The sequence below is a fragment of the Numida meleagris genome, chromosome 1 (genome assembly GCF_002078875.1).
Source record: "Numida meleagris isolate 19003 breed g44 Domestic line chromosome 1, NumMel1.0, whole genome shotgun sequence".
Taxonomy (NCBI): domain Eukaryota; kingdom Metazoa; phylum Chordata; class Aves; order Galliformes; family Numididae; genus Numida; species Numida meleagris.
This window is the reverse complement of record NC_034409.1, coordinates 21,197,218-21,218,186: the sequence shown is the minus strand read 5'-3', so window position 1 is coordinate 21,218,186 and position 20,969 is coordinate 21,197,218. Positions and strand designations below refer to the sequence as shown.

General features: G+C 36.4%; 1 protein-coding gene across 3 annotated transcripts in view; it reads right to left on the bottom strand.

The window, feature by feature from the left end:
• The window catches only part of GRM8 (glutamate metabotropic receptor 8), a 326,341-nt gene that overhangs the window by 48,296 nt on the left and 257,076 nt on the right, over nucleotides 1-20,969 (bottom strand). For all 3 annotated transcript variants that reach the window (XM_021384769.1, XM_021384768.1, XM_021384770.1), the window contains exon 8: nucleotides 10,338-10,474. In XM_021384769.1, coding sequence (XP_021240444.1) covers nucleotides 10,338-10,474 — 137 coding nt within the window. The remainder of the gene's footprint in view (nucleotides 1-10,337; nucleotides 10,475-20,969) is intronic.

Below are 20,969 nucleotides of genomic sequence, written 5' to 3'. Positions count from 1 at the left end.
AAATATCACCAAAAAAGCCATATGCCATCCTGAAAAACACAGACAGATAAAATAATCTTTCTCATTTACTCTCCACCAGTGAATACATTAAACAGTGTTTCTCCTACACTCTCTGCTAGTGAGACCAGACAGAGCACTTTGTGAAGGTTAGATCATTGTGGTTTAGCCTGAATTAAAATCAAATGTGAAGTCCAGAGGAAATCACCAAAGATCATAAATGTTCCTAGAAAACACCATCTGTGGGACTAAACGGAATACATTCAGGTTGTACAGCCTGGAGAAATTATTCAGTCTAGGGGGTAAAACAACCAACTTCAAATACATAAAAAGGATGAGGATGTGCTCAATGTACAGTGAACAAGATATGTAAAGGGCTTAAATTATAGCAATGAGAACTAATGCTGGGTATTTATAAGATACTTCAGAGTGATAAGGGTAGTTAAGAAATGGAACAGAATGTCTTCAGAGGCTGTAAAGTCTTCATCCTTGGAGTAACAAAATGCAGTCTTTATGTAAGGACTAAACAGTCTCTTGAGAACCCTTTACCTGCCTTCTTCCATAGCACAACATGCCAGATTGCAGGTACTACATATTTTGAACACAAATAAAAATCTGAGATCATAACTGGGCCAGACAAATAGACACTGCAATGCATTCTCATAAGAGCTAAATGTCTTTAGACTGTCTTCGTGGCTTTAAAGAATGCCTATTTAAGGAACTATTTTTTTATATTTATAAGAATACTTAATAATACATTTTACATACTTTTAAGGGTAGAGTTTCTGTGTTGCTTTTCTTTACAGGAAAATGCTGAGATATGGAAGGGTAAAAGAAATCACTGCTGTCACAATAGTAAGCTTTTCCACATAGACATAAAAAACCATAAATTAATTTGGGAAATACTATGTATTCCTCCATTATAAAACATGACCAGTCTGGAGTCTTATGTGTGGATGGAAAGGTCTTTGTGAATTCACAGAACATTTGTCCTTACCTACTAGTGGGTTATACAACCTGAGGGATAGAAGCAAAAAAAAGCTTAAATAAGTAACTAAATTTATAAGCTAATAAATCTGTTTCAGCATTATTCTAGAGCTCCTGCTAAATATAGAGAGTCTTGCATTCTCTTGAGAAACCTAATGTGTGAAGTCCAGTTGCTTGTGTCTTTCCCAGCATTTGCTGAAGGCCTATAAGAAATCCACCTTTGAAGGGATTACTAGAAAATCAAACGAAACAAACAAAAGCTAGAAACCTTAAGAAATCATGTCTGATTGCGATCCCTGGAGGACTCCTCTGACCCCACATCTCAATGAGCTATGTCAATACCAGTCCACACAGCTCACGTGCTCCAACCAGCCCACAGTGATGGAGGTTACCCAGCCTTCCAGGCAGTGCAACGCAGTGCTTAATTATCCTCATCATTAGAATTTTCCTGCATTCTCACATTAATGTTCTTTTACTGTAATTCAAATCCACTTCTTCTAACAGCCAAATTAACTATGACTAACAATATATTACTTTCCTGATTATTAGCATAACTCCCTTTGGTTCAGCCTTTTCTAGACAAAGCAGTCCAACTTTTCTCAACCTTTCCCTACATGCATACTTTTAGAAGGTTGGTCATTCTCATTCACATCTGGACACTCTCCAGCTAGTCTACTTTTGGAAGTGAAGTCACAGTTTTGCTAATGAGATTATAGCAACGGGTAAGAGAAAAGATGGATTACATCACAGGTCTAGGAACTCATTGTAGCAATAGTCTCTGGCAATGGAAATCTCAGTTAACCATTGCAAAGCCTCTGCTTTGTGTCTCTGCTTTCCCTAAAGGGGGAAATTCATCAAGTTACTGAAATCCTTATTGCAATCTTCCCTGTGTGTCCCAGTCACTCCTGGCACATCTTACTGTCCCACTCCCCACTAAGTCTGTTTACTGTGAAATGAAGTTACAATGAGATTAGACATCATTCTCCATTCCCTGTCTTAAACTGTAAGCAACATCACAATATCACCACTAAAAGCAGTGATTAAACATTTTGGAAATAAGCTAAATGATTCACTTCTTATCTTTCAAAACTAAAAAGAAGATGGTCGAGGATTTATCAGGATGAAAATTCCTAGATCAATATTAGATGAGTATGCTAAAGAAATGATATTAATAATGAGATGAAGAGAAATTACAGGAAAGTAAACAAAAAAAACCAGACAGTAATGTACTACTAAGTGTTGGTTATTCTCTTTCAACATCTCAAAAGTACTGAATGTCTTATTCATTTTCAATTTAATGAATTCTAATTTAGTAGCAGACTTCCATTATGTAACGCAAATGCACAATAATTAAATATCATTTAATCTACCATTTTTAAGCTTTTAAGCATGAACATTTTGCTTCCAGGTTTAAAGGGCAGCTCAGTCTTCAAATTATAATGCATATACAAATTGCTGTGTGGGAGGGGAGAAAGATGGAAGGAACTGGGGAAAAAAAGCTGATAGTCCACATTTCACACTGGTACCTCGCAAAGCAACTCACTGAAGATTTGCTGCTGGCCATGCATAATCTAAGTGCCCAGTAATTGTTTGTCTGTGCTAAAAGTCACGCCACTACAGGGTACAACAGGTGCAGTTCTGAAGTTCTATATTTGAATGCAAAGCTCTCCAAGAATACATATAAAGGGTTCTGATTTCATATTCTTCTATTATTGCATATTTGCTTTTATTGTGAAAGAGGAGAGCCACAGTGATGATCAAAGGGCTGGAGCACATCTCCTATGAAGAAAGGCTGAGGGACCTGGGCTTGTTCAGCTTGGAGACAAGATGCCTCTGGGGAGACCTCCTTGCAGTCTTCCAGTACTTGAAGGGAGCTTATAAGCAGGAGGGGGAGCAACTTTTTACATGGTTTGATTGTGACAGGAGAAGGAGGAATCATTTTAAAGCAAAAGCAAGGAGATTTAGGCTGGATCTTAGAAGGAAATTCTTCACTCAGAGGGCGGTGAAGCAATGGCACAGCTGCCCAGAGAAGCTGTGGGTGCCCCATTCCTGGAGGCACTAAAGGCCAGGTTAAATGAGATCCTGGGCAGCCTGAGCTGGTGGGTGGCAGCCTGCCCATGGCAGGAGACTTGGAACTAGATGGTCTTTAAGGTTTCTTCCACCCCAAGCCATTCTATGATTCTGTAATTCTTTGAAAAAATATTATTTTAAAACAAAAGTGATTCATTTTGTTCCTCATAAATGGTAACACTTTCTTTCTGCTTTCTGAAATTAACAAGAATACTCTGCAATCTTGTTGGCTGTGACTATTTAAAGAATATTTCAGTCTAATAATAATTCCTACACAGAATTATCACAGAAAAAAACTATGAATTTTCTACTCAAGAAACCTGTGACAAATTCACAGCGCACTTTGTAATTGCAGCCCCATTTTTCACATGAAAAATTTGACTTTCACTCTGACAATGTGGGAAAAATCCCTGTGCATCCTAACTCTCAAGCAGAGGTTGTTTCAATGGCAATCTGGTACCATTCTAATGAAGAACAAATGATTATTCAAGTTCAGGAAATGTTCTTAGCAGTTTTTATTTTTTCCAATTTTCTTTTTTTCTTTAGAAAGTCAGTCAAGACATCTGTTTCACTAAAAAAAATACTACTAAGACTAACAACAAAAAAACCTTCGGAAGGAAGACAAGCTGTCAATATTCTTGGATTCCTCCAATGGCCTTGGAACTTGAATTCAACTGCTGATTTGATTTTCAATCATCTTTACAGACATATTTTAAAATCATTTAGTTCTTTTTCAGCATCTGTCTTCAGCACTTTTTTTTTCACTTTTTTTTTCCCACCTTTTTTGCATAATACAGCATACAACCTTTCAAAATCATAAAATCTCATTTTTATTCCATGTTTCAGGTGCTTTGCTGGCTGGTGCACAGTCTGCATTTACTGCAGCACACTGTTAACTGATCTCTTCAGTCCAGCATTTGTCCTTAGTGACTTCTTTCTATATTGAACTCAGATTCTGACAGTAAAGAAGAATAAATACTGAGTCATGCTTACTGACCAGTGTTAAGACAAGGACTAGCTTTGTAAAACATAAGTCATAAGTACTCTTCTAAAAACCATGGCAGTCTCTTTCTACTTGACTTTTAGCCCTTTATGGAATAAAAGAAGATGGCAATATAATTTTGAGAAAAATAAAAGAACCCACACATTTTTGCTTGTCTTAGTGACTTATTTTTAACACAGCATCAACAATTTTCAGGCAGATAACATGGATAGAGTGTAAGTTTGAACTTTATTGCCCTGTGGGCAGAAGAATACTTTGCAGGCAATATTTTTTGCCATATTTCATTTGCAGTTAAAATCATATATAGCACTAAGTGCTTCTCTTGTGTATTTCATGGCAGTGTTCTTTGTTAGACATAGGGTTATGTTCAGCAATTTGAAAAAAATATATATATCGATTATATAATAGTTACCAAAGGAACTCTGGCTTCTTTAATGAAATACTGTGGCCTACAGCAAAGCTTGAAACTTGTTTGCTGCGGTTAGAGAAAATACCACAAGCTTCTTGAATCATTTTCTGTTATCATGTCAGAAGAAAGGGAACTAATGCATTTTGAATCTGTTACTTCTAAAAAGAATTGACTAATGTCAGTGTTGATAGTTTCCTCCAGGATTAGATACATAATTTACAAGACTCCTAGCAAAGAAGAGAAATCAAACACTGATTTAAATCTTCCTGTGATATGGCTGCCTGAAGGGAAGCTCATTCTCGATGTGGAGTTCCCAAATTTTACTAGTTCACCAAACACTGTGCTTAAGGCTGATGGTGATTATGGCTGTCTCTGATAGTTCATCACATCAGTGTAATTTTAATTTATGGATTTCTTAGTTATAAATCAAGACCATCACAGAAAAATTGCTGCCCCTGAGTCATATAACTCATCAGTGCATACATTCTATAAATCAGAGAGCTTATGCATTCTACTATTTCTAAGAAGAAGTTAAAAATCAGATATTGTAAAATTTCATTTTCTGATCATCTGAATTCCTGTGCTTTCGCAAAAGAAAAAAAATAGTGAATTCCATCTTAAGAATTTGACTACACTTTGACTTGAAAGTTATACTGTTTTGATATTTATTTTTTTCCTTAGGAACTAAGTTAACATAATTGGATCTCTACTCAAGCTTTTTAACTGCTTTAGCTAAATGTCTGATTGTGAAAGCACCAATATTTGTGCTGGCAACATCACTAAAAAAATGATCAACTTAGAAAAAGATAGTCTTTCAATACAGACTTTGGTAGACCAAAACAATGTATAAGTTTGAAAAGAAATCTAGAACATTTTTAAAGAGGAAAAATGTTTTTCAAAACTGAACGATAAACAACTGAACAGGTTTCTAAGTCATAAAGGTAACTGAGAAATTTGTAATTGAAACTTCAGGACTGGAACTATTTCCATTTGCTGCCCCTGAAATAAAAAGCCAACAGTTAACAAATCTTTCTATCCCTTATTACAATTTCTGCAATACAGAAAACAGTTTCTAAGAGGAAATTCATTATTAGTCATGCAAGCAAGTTGATTTCAAATCATAAGTGCTAGGAAAAGCAAGCTTGTTTTTAACGTTACTCCTACTGAGATTACATGGTTGAGAGCCCAAATTTGCTAAACCCACACATTTGTAGAGAACGTTCACATGTGACCTGGCATGCAAAATATTGTTGCAATATGAATAAAACATAACTTTTGTTAAAATAAAAAACACAGAAACTGTCTACTTTTTTAAAAATTTCACTATGAAAAGCAGAATATTTTTGAGTGAAAACTATCAAAGTTGCCTGAAAACATGTTATCTTTTTCTACCGATAAAGAAAAAATGAGGAAAGCAAACAACCATTAACCCTATCAGTTAACCTACAATCAAAAGTTCTAAAGCAAAGATTTTTTCTATCAAAGTGATTAAAAAACCCCAAACTTCTAGGGTCTGATTATTTACAGTACATTAGGAATATTTAAATTCAAGCAACCTTAGAGAGGAAAATACTTTAAAAGGAATACAAGTTAACATTGCTAGAATCTTGTAAAATGATAATTATATAAAAGACAGCTAAATTTTTTGATGCTGTAGTTTGAGGCTTCTGAATATCTGCCCTCAGAATTGCCTTACATCTCTCAAAGATTAAGATTGAGACTCAAAGCCATGTGAAAGTTTAAATTTCGAAGATTTTGACTCTTTGGAAATTTAACTTTTAAACCACACATCACAACATTATCACACAGCTGTGTTTTGTAAGGATTACAAGTGCACTAGTAGGAGTAATCATGAAGTCTCTATATCTGGAACCTATAGCTGCTTCAAAGGAAATCTAAAAGGTCAGTCTGCCTAAAGGAGAGTATTAATGTTACTGAGGACTACAGGGAGAGAAACCAGTATTCCAGCTAGAAGCCTTTACATCCGTAGTGAAGTCTGCTGACAAAGAACCCCTTAGGGAGCAAGACACAGTCTTTATCTAGCCAGGGTTGGCATTTTCTGCCCAAAGTGGAAGCCAGCATTGCAGCAGGAAAGGAACAAGTCCGAAGCTTGACCATGAGGACCTGCAGAGGCAGTGAAATCTCTGAGGAGCCAGAGAATAAAAGAGGAATCCTGAGGGCTGCACTCAGAACACAGGCAGGGCCTGCTACCAGGTGATGACACAACAGTGACCTGCAGTCAAGACTCAAAAATGAAAATATCACAAAGTTCCCTAAGAGAAAGGAAATAAAAATACATAGAAAGGGAAAAAGGAAACTTTTGACTCAACTAGTTAGGTATAAGACATCTTCTAATCCTAGTTTAATTAATTGTTCAAAAGGCTTATTGTACTGCAAACTCAGCATTTCCATGATTTAATTATCTGTCGCAGAAAATAAATTAATGAAAAAAGCTATAAGCTGTATAGACCAACAAAATCATAAGCAGCTTATGGCACGTTACCACACAATTTGAAGTAGAAACATCTGTAACAATAGGATTAGAAGTATCTATAGAGGATATCTAGCTAACAGAGAGATTCACTAAAAATCAGTTACATGCTTCACCAAGAGGAAGCTGTGCAGGAGAAAGAAGGATACAGTGGGAAAAGTATTATATTTAAGAAACATCTCCTGTATAGAACAAAAAGGTAAAAAGTTTTCTGCCATCATCATACTCCTTTATCTTCAATAATAAAAATTTTAACTGAAACCACTGAAAATATCCTCTGTGTTCCCTCTGATCTATTGGCAATCAAAGGCTCTACCTAATTTGCATGTGTGATTATTTGGAGTATTGACAATCACCCACAAGGATTAGTTGGTTTCAATACACTTTGTCTAGTGAGATGAAACAGTAGGACTGTCACAGCAGATCACCATGTAGCATAAGAATCACTGACATGTACTAAATAAGTTCAACGAATACAGAAACAGAGGGAAACAAACTGCATCCCCCTATTGTGACTTCCTTCTTCACTTACTGTACCAGCACCTGTACACACTGACAGCGTGTGTTCAATCATCTATAATGAAATTAGAAATTCAGCATCTCAAGCCCTGACAAACCATAAGATATGAACCCCAGTCTTCCCTTTGGAGGTCCTTAAGATGACTAAGTTCAGAAAGAGGTGAAAGGTAGGGAGAGAAAGATCTCTTTATTGCATGAGCAGCCCAGAGGAGCATTCAGTCCCAGGTGAACATGGGATGAGAGAAGCTATGAGCTGAAACACCAGCAGCATGACATTGCGCCCACCCTCTGACATCTCTACCACACACAAGCTAGGCAGTTTGTCCGTGAATTTGGACACATTACGATGCCCTGTGGGTGAGCTCACAAAGGTTTTAAAAGAAACAAAAAAAAACAAAAAAAAAAACAGAGCCACAGGAATATTCTAATACAACCATTCTCAGTGAGAGCTACAAAAAGGCATCCTTAAATTCTTTCCTGTTAGCTTTCCGGTCAATGTGCTTAGCATGGTGTGATCTTACCAGTCTGAGTAGAAGCCAATCCATTGGTATGTCAGAGATCCCGCTGCAGTACACATATATCAAGCAGAAATAATGGGATGGAAAATCTACAGATTAATGAAAAACTGAGTAGTCTAGGTGGAGACAGAAGTGCAAATTGGAATGGAATTGAAATTGAAGCAAATTCTAACATAGCTACTACTACATCACTGCTGTGTTAGCACTAATATGTGCAAAATGTACTTATCAATTTTTCAGCTTTTTTATAAATACTGTAAACATACAGAAAACTATAGCAATTACGAAGATCATGAATGTATGCCATAACAGTTATGATATGGATCTAATACTTTCGAGAAGTTACTATTTAGTATTAATCTTTAAACATATTTAAGGACTTTTTTTTCATTCATGCCTTTCAATAGATAGATATCAGATTACTGGAAGGCGTTAACACTGCCACACAATCTGCTACATATAATTTCTGCTGTAGGGCTGAGGTTTTTTTGTTTGTTTCTTTCTTCTATTTGGGCAGAAGAATTAAATAAACAAGTCCTTACCAATTATTTACAGATATTAAATAACAGATATGGTAAAGTGGTTTAACAGCTGGGCCTGCAAATGGGGAGCCATCATATGTATTATTATTGCTAGCACTCAGACAATTATTTGCAAAGTAGTCTCAACATGAGAATCATTTGTACATGTCTACAATACTGTTTTAGACTTTATCAGGAACATCTTTTTCAGAAAACCAGAGCTGTTAGAAACTTGCTCTTTGTGATTTAGAATCATAGAATCATAGAATTGCTCAGGTTGGAAAAGGCCTTCAAGATCATCAAGTCCAACTGCAACCTAACCATACTATTCTAACAACCCACCGCTAAATCATGTCCCTGAGCACCACATCCAAATGGTTTTTAAACACATTCAGGGATGGTGACTCAACCACCTCCCTGGGGAGCCCATTCCAGTGCTTAACAACCCTTTCTGCAAAGAAGTTTTTCCTGATATCCAACCTAAATCTCCCCTGACACAACTTGAGGCCATTTCCCCTTGTCCTGTCACCTGTCACCAGTGAGAAGAGACCAACCCCGCTCTCACTGCCATCACCTTTCAGGTATTTGAAGAGAGCAATGAGGTCTCCCCTCAGCCTCCTCTTCCCCAGACTAAACAGCCCCAGTTCCTTCAATCTCTCCTCATAGGGCATATTCTCTAAGCCCTTCACAAGCCTTGTTGCCCTTCTTTGGACCTGCTCCAGCACCACAATGCCCTTTCTGTACCGAGGCGCCCAAAACTGAACACAGTACTCGAGGTGGGGCCTCACTAGTGCCGAGTACAGGGGCAGGATGACTTCCCTAGTCCTGCTCACCACACCATTCCTGATCCAAGCCAGGATGCCACTGGCCTTCTTGGCCACCTGGGCACACTGCTGGCTCATATTCAGCCGACTGTCCATCAGCTCACCAAGGTCCCTGCTGAATCCAGTCATCAATTCACACCATTCTTTAGCAAAACAACAACTGATGTTTCAAATTTGCAGAGCTAAGGTAAACCCTGTATAAAATGGGTTAACTTAAATTCCATGTTCTCAGGACTGCAACTTTCCCGGTCCCCAAAACTTCTCAAGTTACAGCTATGACTTAATGCTTAGCTGTCATTGAAATATTCTTACATAAAGTATTCTCTGAACCTTACTGGGACGGTGATTTTCAAAACAAATATAGTTCAATGCACATGAGGAGCTTAGTTACCATAAAACTTGCAGAACACAGTAAAGCATAAATTAGAAACACTTCCCAAGGATGGGTAACTTATTTCCTCTGTTACAATGTAATAAGGGCTAACTATACCTAAAAACTCCAAATTTTCCCTTTACATTCAAGAAATATGTTTATTTCAGTATTTCAGCATCCCAATGTTTCAAGCAAATCAGAAGTGGTTATATAGTCCAAACATCCCTTTTACAAAGTACATTTCCAACCCTTTGCATTCTGTCCATACTTGAAAGACCCAAGCAATACATATGTGTGAAATATTTTGTCTGACACCTTCTTTTGAACTATGAATTTCTATTTCCCTGCCTAAATTCATAGTCAAACCAAGGAATATTGGATATACAGTGATTCTAAAATATAATTTAAAGTAGCAGGAGAATATGTAACCCAACTTTTTTTTTTTCAAATATAAAGAACTAGGTTTAATTTTTTATGTTATTTTTTGCAGTCTTCGCAAAAAGAGAATGGAATAACTTTTCTCTGCCAACTAATTGAAATCCTCAACATTTCTGAAGTATAGCAATGTAATACTCAAATGGCTGTATTTCTCCAAAGTCTGCATCATAGTTAAACTACCACTTACGTTTAGATGAAGTTGATTGGTCCAATGACCAATTATTTTGTACTCTGTACTCTTGTTGGTGATCTGATACTGAAAAATATCATAGCGTCCAGGAGCATCTCCATTTTCATTGAAGATAACAGGTGTTCCAGCACTCCCTGAAAAAAATTAAAAAGCAATTAGGATAAATAACTTTATAGTAATTCTCCAGAAAAATACATATTCTGGGAGAAAAGTACTAATTAGAGGCGGTTGATAACAGTGAGTAGGTACTTCTTAATGCAATGCTACTATTGTAATAAATCCAAAAAAATCTCTCAAAGAAAATGCGTGATATTATCATTATAATGAAATCTACCTTATATGTAAGTTAACTAAAACAAGTTTAAAAGTTTTGTTTTGTTTTGTTTTTGTGCTACACAATAAAAAAAAAAAACTGAAAAAAAATCCAAACATCAGTAGTGGAAGAATTACTTTTGACATGCAAAAGGGAAAAATTTCATTTTAGGATTTGAATACAGCGCAGTAGGCTCAAATAGCAATCTTGGAAAGAACTCCTTAAAGAATTCCTCTATTAAGTATGAAAAGAAAATGAATATCATCAATGTAAGAGCCAATTACTATGAAAGACCTTGAGGAACAAGTGTCTAAATCTGGTCTCAATTAACATGATCAGCTTCTAGCACTGACCACCTGTGTAGAAGTGTTTTGTCAAAATAAACTGAGGTTAGCAGCTGTGTTTGTTGCTCTCTCCTCTATACACGACACTGTCAGACAGAAAGGTCCATGGCTGAAGCTGTCAAATGTTATAAATCTGCACTCTGTTCTTACTTCGATCAACAAAATGTTCAAAGATTGAAAACTACATGTCTATCTTGGCAACTAGGGCAGCCAAATTAGAGCATGTTTTGATGAATTTCCACAAGGTGATATCACCTTCAAGGATCTGCACTTCTACAGAGACTTTTTGAAAACTGCACAAACAATGTTATATTCACCAGTCCCTCAGGTTCATATATATAGATGAAATAAATTTATAATTGAGGTCCACGGACAAAAAATTCAAGTGTCTTAAAGTTGTTTTTCAGTATCTGGAAAATGAAATATATGTTTATTGAGTAAAGAGACAAATAAACAAAAACACAAAATGAGCGTTTTCACATTTCTCCATGTGAACAACAATAAAAGGAAAGTATCTTGTTCTAAGTAAAATCCTACCTTGTTAATGCAGTACTTAGAGGTACTAAGTCCACTGTATGAGTGTCTTCCAGAGAATGGCAAAAAAAAAGCTTGAAAGTCTGGGTAAATATTACACAGAAGTTAGCCAGCAGAAGTGGGGATTGCAATCTACATACCCCAGCATTTCAGCATAAATACTTCCTATATCTCTGTCATCTATAAACTGTTATGTTCTCCTGTTTTGTATAACAGTTTTATACAAAACTGATATCCAGTGAAATAAACAGAGCTTTCTGAGTGACAACTGGCACATTTATCACTGAGCCAATTTCACAGTTCTGCCAGCAAAACTTTGGCAGCAAAAATTAGATATGTAACCATGGAAGAGGAGTATCAAAAGATTATGTGTGATAAATACTTAAGACCCCATTAAAATACAAGAGACTCAACAAAAAATTTTGGAAATCTCTTCATGCTTTGCCTCCAATTCGTCTGACAGAATGAACTGCAAGAAAAACGGCAGTCTACAATCTTTTATAAGCAGTGAAATTATTCTTCATTGCACAAACAGGTAGTTTATCCAATAAAACTGTTTCATAAAATAAACACATACTCAGCAGTTTTACTTACTAGCTATTGAGGTAACCTTCAGACTATTGCCCTCCAGTAGTGATAGGATTCATCTTTCTACTCAGCAGCATTTAAGCAGCTCATGGAAAGAGCAAGTATCTTTTACCAATAGGTGCTAAGTGACATTTGTTCTAAAGATCAGAGGGGACTTCAGTCATTTTTATGCTCAGCAAAAAGTATGAGCTTAAAATCTACTGCTTTTTTCTTTTTTAAGAAATATCATGTACAAAGACTACATAATACAGTACAAGCGAGAACAATCTTCTTTGATATAGTCATGTTCTCAATTAGAGAATTTCACACTGTCCCCCTCAGCTGACAGTGGAATAACATTCTGCTGAATTCAGCTGCCACTTAACTGAGTCCAACACAACCTCTCTTACAGCAGAAGTTGCAACTGCTCTGCACACACCCTTTGAGCAGATGGGTCGGAAGGTGGAGAGTGGGGAAGCAATGTCTCTCCCGCTGTAAGTGAAGATTAAGTCTGTGATCAGCTGAAGAACCTGAATATCCATAAGTCTATGGGTCTTGATGAGATGCATTCCAAAGTCCTGAAAGACTTGGTTGATGTAGTCACCAAAACATTCTTGATTGTATTTTAAAGTTCATGGCAGTCAGATGAAGTCCCTTGTGACTAGAAAAAAGGCAACATCACATCCATTTTTAAGAAGGGTAGAAAGGATTACCCAAGGAACTACTAACCTGTCAGCCTCACTTCTACGCTGGGGAAAATCATGGAGCAGATCATCCTAGAAGCTATGGTAAGGCGCATGAAGAGAGGGAAGTGATCCAAGACAATCAGCAAGGTTTCACCAAGGGCGGGTCCTGCCTGATCAAAGATGTGTCCTTCTATTATGGTGTAGCTGCACCAATGGACAAGGGAAGAGCCACTGATGTCATCTATCTGGATTTTAGAGAGGTCTTTGACACAGCCCCCCAGAACTTCTTCCTCTCTAAATTGGTAAGATATGGATCTGACGGGTGTACTGTTCAATAGACAAGGAAGATCGTACCCAGAGAGTAGTGGTCAATGGCTCAATGTCTGGATGGAGATCAGAGACAAGTGGTGTCCCTCGGGGATCAGTACTGTGATTGATGCTCTTTATGATCTTTACCAGTGACACTGACAGTGAGATCGAGTGAACCTCCAGCAGATTTGCAGATGACACCAAGCTGTGTGGTGCAGCTGACACACTCGAGGGATGGGATGCAATGCAGAGACCTAGACAGGTTCAGATAGTAGGCTCATGAGAACCTCATGAGGTTTCAGCAAGATTTTAGCAGAAGCTTTGAAAGTTTAAGCAGAGAATGAACCTAGAGTTCTCAATGCTATAAACAAATCACCAACAGTTAATTAGTGTTCTTAAAAGAATGTTAATTCCATCTGAAGAATATTATAACCTGATGGATGATTTAGATGAATCACATTTAAGGATAGTCAAAAAACAAAAAGGAAATATTTTATCTAAGAAAATATACTTTGTTTGGATAACCCATTGAATATATGCTTTAACAAATTAAAGTGGAAAAACTGCCTGACACTGTACAGAAACAAGATAAAAATCTATATGGAGAAACATTGAAGCTGACTGTAACTTATCACGTCAGTGGAAACACATCCAGATTTAGGCACTTTAAGAAACCTCACTGCAGGAACTATATTTATTGGGCACCTTCGTACGAAAAATGTCACTTGTGCTTATGAAAAAAATGCCCCTGCAATGTTTGTCTAGACTAACTCAGAGAATAAAGGGCAGCCTATGCTTCCTTAAATAATTTCACTAATTTCATAATCATTTTTTTCATAATTTGACAGCAATCAACTAGCAAGGTAGTCAAAGAGCAGTGAGGGAAATGTACTTTTTCACATTTTATTCTTTGTAGTTATGTTGCCATGTATCATTTTAATCCACGATTGACTAAAACGTAAGTACCTGGCAAAATTTCAAGAATACACGGTAAGCTTGGCTAACTATTGAAAAACATGTGTGAAGCTTTATCTTTCCCTTCAGCCACCTCTTTTAATTTATTTCTATAAGCTTTGCTACTAACTTGTTATGATATTCATTTCTGATGCTTATCTTTGCTGAGTAATTCCAAACTACTTTTACATTATTATTATTATAATTATTATAAATGTTCAACTGTATACTGGTAAGTGGAAGGAAAATTTAAAATTTTATAATAAAGTACAGTGAAGCATTGGTCAAATGGTTTTCAGTCTCGTTTTGAAATCATTTTCTATTTTAAAAGGTACAACAAAAGAGGAATATGAGCTTATTTAACATACTCAGACTATGAAGGAAAGTCAAGCGGTTGAGTCCCATGGTTAGCATAGGTTTAAAGTGCTCATTTCACTTTATAGGAACTACAAAGGCTGCTCCGAAAGAAATGCTTCATATTTTATTATGTCACCCTGCAACATCAGAGGCAGATGGTGGTGGTATGGCAGTAGACACTGAACCTTCCCACCAATATTCCATTACATGCTGTTGCCATGCAACAGATGGCAGCAGAGGGGCAGTCTGACAAAATGGTGTCTGTCATGGAAGTGTGTATGAAGCAAAGGGGTGTCAGTGAATTCCACCAAGCAGAAAAAAATGACACCCACTGACATTTATCAAGGCTTACCGAACATTTATTGAGACCGAACAGTGGATGTTAGAACAGTGAGGCAGTGAGTAGTTCTGAACTGATTCTAATGTCCTAAAAGGAGAGCTGCTTCTGTGTGCAATGCTATGGTTTAAAAGACAGACAAAGAAAAGTAAAAAAAACCACTGGGTTGTATATCTGAACAACTCTGAGTTTTTCAAGTTGCGAAGAAGGCATTCTATGATACTAAAGATCATTTTAATAGTCATGTAAACATATATGATAAGGTCACCTAAAAGCTTCACTTTCTTTTATATGCTGCGTATCAAGTCCCTCACAGTTTTTAATGAACTGAATAACTAATAAATAGACATTGATTAAAAATCACTCCATAATCAAACAAATCCAAAATTTTTCTTTAAAATCTATATTTGGATGCATTGTATTATAGTTCTGTTATCATTCAATTGAAGATAATCCATATCCACAGCATAAAAGAGTAAGTTACAATTTATTAGGCTTGCAGACACGCTTAATTATTGTAGATATTAAGTGAAAATGCAATAGTGAGAGAAATTCTTCCTCCTCCTTTCTGTTCTACAGCCAGCAGCATTAAACAGTGCTGGGTGTTAAACAAGCACTTAAGCTAAGCATTACCAAAGTAATGTGTCTGTGATCTCTGTAGCTTAAGAGTCTTTCAAAACATAGCTTAAACTATCCAAAAATGTTAAATAGAAGAAAAAAGTAAAACACATGAGCTTTTTAATTCAGAATCAAGGATTAATTGGATCCTTCTGAATTTTTATTGCCTTACACTGATATAAAGGAAGACTGTTTTTGATAACCAACTGCCTTATGACAAGTCCTTTGTAGACTGTACTTGAAAATTCACCTTCTGAAGAAATCCTTAAACATGTAACTTGATATTCTTAAGATGCTGGACAGCAACTCCCTGATGTGTCTGCTTTATCAAGTTTCTTTTCATCTGGACCTAAAAACTCCTCTCTTCTAATGCAAGTTGTGATCTTAGTTCCTTGCAGGATTATCAAACAATCTTGCCCAGATGAATTCCAGTGAAGTTGCTCTCTGTGTATCTCGGTTAGTGGAATGACTATAAAACAAGTTCATGTGTAGTAGTAGCCAACTACATATTAAAATGATTAATTTGCAGTGGAACCTAAAATAAGAATAACAGTGAGCCTTTAAAGACTTTTTTTTTTTTACTTTTTAAGAAAGAGGAAAGAAAGCTGTTAACTTAAACTAACAACTTTCAATTTCCATTACACACAAAAAAACTTCAGTAAAAAGTTAGGTATCATGAGGCACTGCTAATTCAGTGTCAGAATTGTAGAAAAGTGATAAGCCCCAGAAATGCCACCTACAGAATATTCCAACACCAATGGAGCTGATTCCATTACAAAGCTTGCTATGGTATTTTACCAGATTTCAGTAGTTTGATATTCATTTCATTTTCCAAAACGAAACGAAAATTGCTTAAGCTAAATCTTCATCCTTTGAACTGCTCCACATAGGCTACTTTATCTTTTATGAAACCCACTGCAGTCAGCAGGGATTCAAGGCTATGGGTAGGTGAATAGAAGTCAAGAAGCTTATTGTACATTCTAACACAGTTAACTGTTGTGTGTCAAAAACTTCAGAATGCACCATCTGTTAGAATTTGGCATTACTGGAAGACTCTTCAAATATACAGGATCAACTCTTATTCCATTAATTTATTTTTCATTAACATTTCATTTTAATTAGCTGCTAAAAAGTGCTGCAGAGATGTACATAACTTAAACTGTTCTCACTAAAGTAGAAAGAGGTAACCATTTGGATTTTCAGTACTTAGAATTCCCAGAGAACAAGAATTTATCTGTAAAATTACAAAGGAATTTGTCACTGATAAGTACCTCATTGAGACAAATGAATCAGAAGGTTGAAATTGAATGAGTGGAACAAGTAAACATGGACTGTTAAAATATTTAATACTTGAAAATAAAAAGCACAGAGAATTATAAGCAATTAAGTAGAACTAATAAAAGCTAATTTGTGAAAGTTAGACTGGTAGATATACTATATCAGGCTGTGTAAGGTTGGTGATAAATGAAACTATTATATGCTCAATCTCCATACAGCAGACATTTTCAAATTAAGAACAACGCTGCTACTAAAGATGATTCTCTTACATATATTCAAAATCTGAAAAGATGCTTCTTTACGCTTACTCTAAAATGTCACAGTTCATAATTAAGAGAATAAAACAGGAATGCATCCAGTTGCCATAAACTTACTGCTGTTTTAAATATCCTCAGATACTGGAGACATCCACAATAGATATGCAGAATATGCTTATGACAGAGATCCTGTGCCTTGCTGAGGCAGCAGCTGGAGGCCAGATGGATACCCTAGGGTTATCTGAAACAGCATTCAATGCCCATGTTAAGCAATTTATCTTACTTACCACAGGGCAGATTCTGGCTGCTCATGTTTGAAAGCACAAAACAGAAACCAAAGGGAAACAGAGTATGCATAAAATGCATAATATACAGACTTAGGGCATGTATGATATAAATTATGGTAGTACTCACTGGAAGGCTTAGAAAAAAGCAAAGAATCTGGTAGTAAAATAATATGATATAAATAAATTCCGTGCCAGGTACCACAGCTTTAAATTATTGACACTGATGGACAAGAACTGTAAGGGTGACTCCGTAGAGATGGGAATAACTTGCCTTATGTCTTGGTCCTCAGTTACTGATTAGAAAGGCATACTGTGAAAGGAAGCGTTCACTCCACTGAGGCATAAGAATGTTGGTCAGGGTGAGTATCATGAATACACAGTATTTAAAGTATCAAACAAAAAGCAGTACTTTTTTCCTCTCCAAATTCAACTAATTATTAGAACTTCTTACCACAACAAGGCCAGAGATATGATGTGCCATAAAGCTTACCCAAAATAGGACTAAAATTTGAGGAGGAGAAAGGAATGACTTCAGCCAACAGGGTAGGTATATTAAAGAGATTTGTCTGTCATTCCTTTCTATGTCTATTGGTAGTTATTAAAAGCAGTGATCTAGATTCAACTCCAGTTCATGCAGCCCTTCAGGCAATAATTGCAAGAATATATATGTGAAAAATTCTTCACATTTTCTTTGCTACTCTCCCTGACTATCTGCTTCTGGTCACTCTCAGAAAGCATGTTATGCTGATGAAATGTTGTTTATATCCTCTATAAATACTCACACCAGAATATAAAATAACATAAGTCTCGTTTCTCTTCTTACAACACCTTGAGTCTAATAACAGATCATACATACACACAAAACACAAAAGTGCCATAGATTTAAATTTACATACATTTCTCTGAAAATAATTCTTTGTATTTATTTCCATGGAAACTACAACAGATACAAAGAACACAACACCATTTGATAGAGGAAGTTCTGAGCTACAAAACACTACTTTTCAACATAGTCACCACCATTATCCAGTGATGAACAAGAGCCTGAATGCCGTGCCTGCAAAAATCTGCATGGCTGTCTGGAACATGCCATGTCCTTCACATCACTGTCACCACTGCTGAAATGTGCCATCCCACCACCTCACTGTGCCACATCCGCCACTCATGTTTATTTGTATGATATTATAGACTGGATGCTATCAACTACTCTTGGGTAGGAAACATTCATTTTAATGTAATTAAGCATATGCTTACATTTAAAATAAAAATTCCTTTTAAAATATAATTTGCAATAACAGTAATAGCAAGTACATTTGTTGTAATTCTCCTGAGAAGAGTCTAAGGTTAAGTTTTCCACAAGAAAAAAAGAAAATAAGACCGCTCTCTATCTTACATATACACAGGAATGTAAGTGGGAGTGAAAGTGTGAGGAGTCTTTACTACAAATACAACTGCAATTTTTTTGTTATGATATTGACAAGATGAATATGTTTCAAGGGAATGTGCATTTCTCTACATAAGCACCATCACTTCCAGTCTCCAGCAACATAATCATAAAATAGATGCCCAATTCAAAAGGATCTTCACATCATTTACTTTCATTTTCATGATTATAGAGGCAAAAAAAAATATTTCAAGCATCTGTAGCTATACAATATTGGAGGAAGAGATCAGAAGAGAGTGAGAACATCGGGAGTGTTCATAAACTTTCATATTAGCAGTTTTTGTTGCCTAAAACTGTAATTAATATGTTGCTAAGAAGCATGAAACAACTCCCTCCTGATCATAAATCTGGCCAGCAGTTTCACTCAGGGTATGCAAGAAGGGCAAGAAGGGCACACAAAGACATACGTGAGGACTCCATGTTACAGGAGCACCCTGCCTGCACCCTGTCTTCAGCTCCACGAGGTACTGAGGATCCTCCTTATTCTATCTTTTCCTGTTTCCTACTTTGTGTTCTTTCATCTCTATCTAGATTTTCAGCATTATTCAGGGGAGGGAGGCACAGCATTTGAGTGCTTCATCACCTTTGTTCATTTTTCCTAAACTAGTCCCTACTAATTTCAGAACCTCTGTCACTGCATATATAGTGCTTCCATATCAAGGATCACCTGCCATGTTCAAGAGGTCCTATCTAGGACACTACATTACATGAGAAAAAAAACATTGCCTTCTGGATTAAGTGTTAATACATCATTCTACAGTAGTGGCCAAGCTGCAAAAATTACAACTATAAATATTAATTTCTCTCTTTCTTTCTTTCATTATCCTAATCTTTCAAAGAGTTCTGACTATGATTTTGTGTGAAAATCTGGTTTCATAAGGCTCCTCCTTCTTCATTTTGTTAATTAGCTCATTTTCTCAGGAGTGAGCACCTCTGCTCTGTTGCACTACATAGGTTGTTCTGAAAGTAATGCCTCCTATTTATTTCCACAGCAACTACAACAGATGCAAAGAGCAGAGGAGCACCTTATGATAGAGGAAATTCTCAGCTACAAAACATTATTGTTCAACACAGTCACCACTATAAGCTGTGCATTTTCCCAGCAATGAACAAGAGCCTGCATGCCATGCTCCCAAATATCTACACCAGCAGAAGTGACCCACTGTTGCACATCTGCTATGATGGTGTTGTTGCTAAGAAAACGTTGTCCATGCAGTGCATCTTTCATCTGCCCAAACAGATGGAAGTCAGAAGGCACTAAATCCTGACTCTATCGTGGGTGTGGTAGGACAGTCCAGCCAAGACTGGCAATGTGCTCCACGGTCTTCAAACTGTTATGGGGCCTGGTGTTGTGTCTTACAAGCCACCTATATTTCCAGCTGCTGTTTCACAGAATTTTGGGGACTAATGTACAAATCCCTGAGGCTGATGGAAGGCAAATAAAAATTGCTTTGCCATACCTAGGCAGCATTCTGGTCAGGAAAGGTAACTCCATCTTTAGACCAATTGTTAAAATGTCATCAAAATGGGAAAGAGAATGCCAGCTACTGTCATCATCTCAAGTACAGGAATATCTTTCCCATTAACAGCATGAGTTCTATTTGTGATTCTGGTCTTCTGCCTCCATGCTCTTCTCCGGAAGCCTCCACCCGATGCAGATAACAGTCACTCCCTTAAGTAACTTAAATGATGATCGCAGTTCTCAGGTACCTAAACTCGATTTATCATGTTAATACTGATTGCTTAATGTCTAAGTCTTCATTCTTTTTTCTAAAATTACATATTACTAGAATGAAAAATAACAAAAATCAAGCAAAAAAGAAAACACTGTCACATTACCACAGTTGAAATAATGAATTACAAAGGAAATGTAGGATCTATACAACTTTCAATAAGGTGTAGTTAATAACATTAAAATGAAATAATGAAATAAAATGAAACATCCCCAAATCATTAAGCTATTAACTATGGTAAAGCTCTGAAAGCACATAGTTAAAATTCAGATTTCTCAAACAAGACATATCTACATCCTTAACTGTTCAATTAGAATTGTTCTTAGTTTGCTACCATCAATCTGTTAACACTTTAAGCAGACATTTGCAATATAAATGTCATTTTCTTCCCTGTTTAACCCAAGTCCAATTAATATTTTCTTTCACATGCCACTTAGTATGAACAACATACCACCAGTGATCCATGAAACTACTTCATCTTGTTGAACAAAATGATATTTGACATATTAAGCTATTTCTTGTTGTTTCCCAAGTGCAGTAAGTTTTGTGATAATTAAGCAGGGTTAGATAATGTTAGGGAATTTCCTAGTATTGATTGTGAACTGTTGACA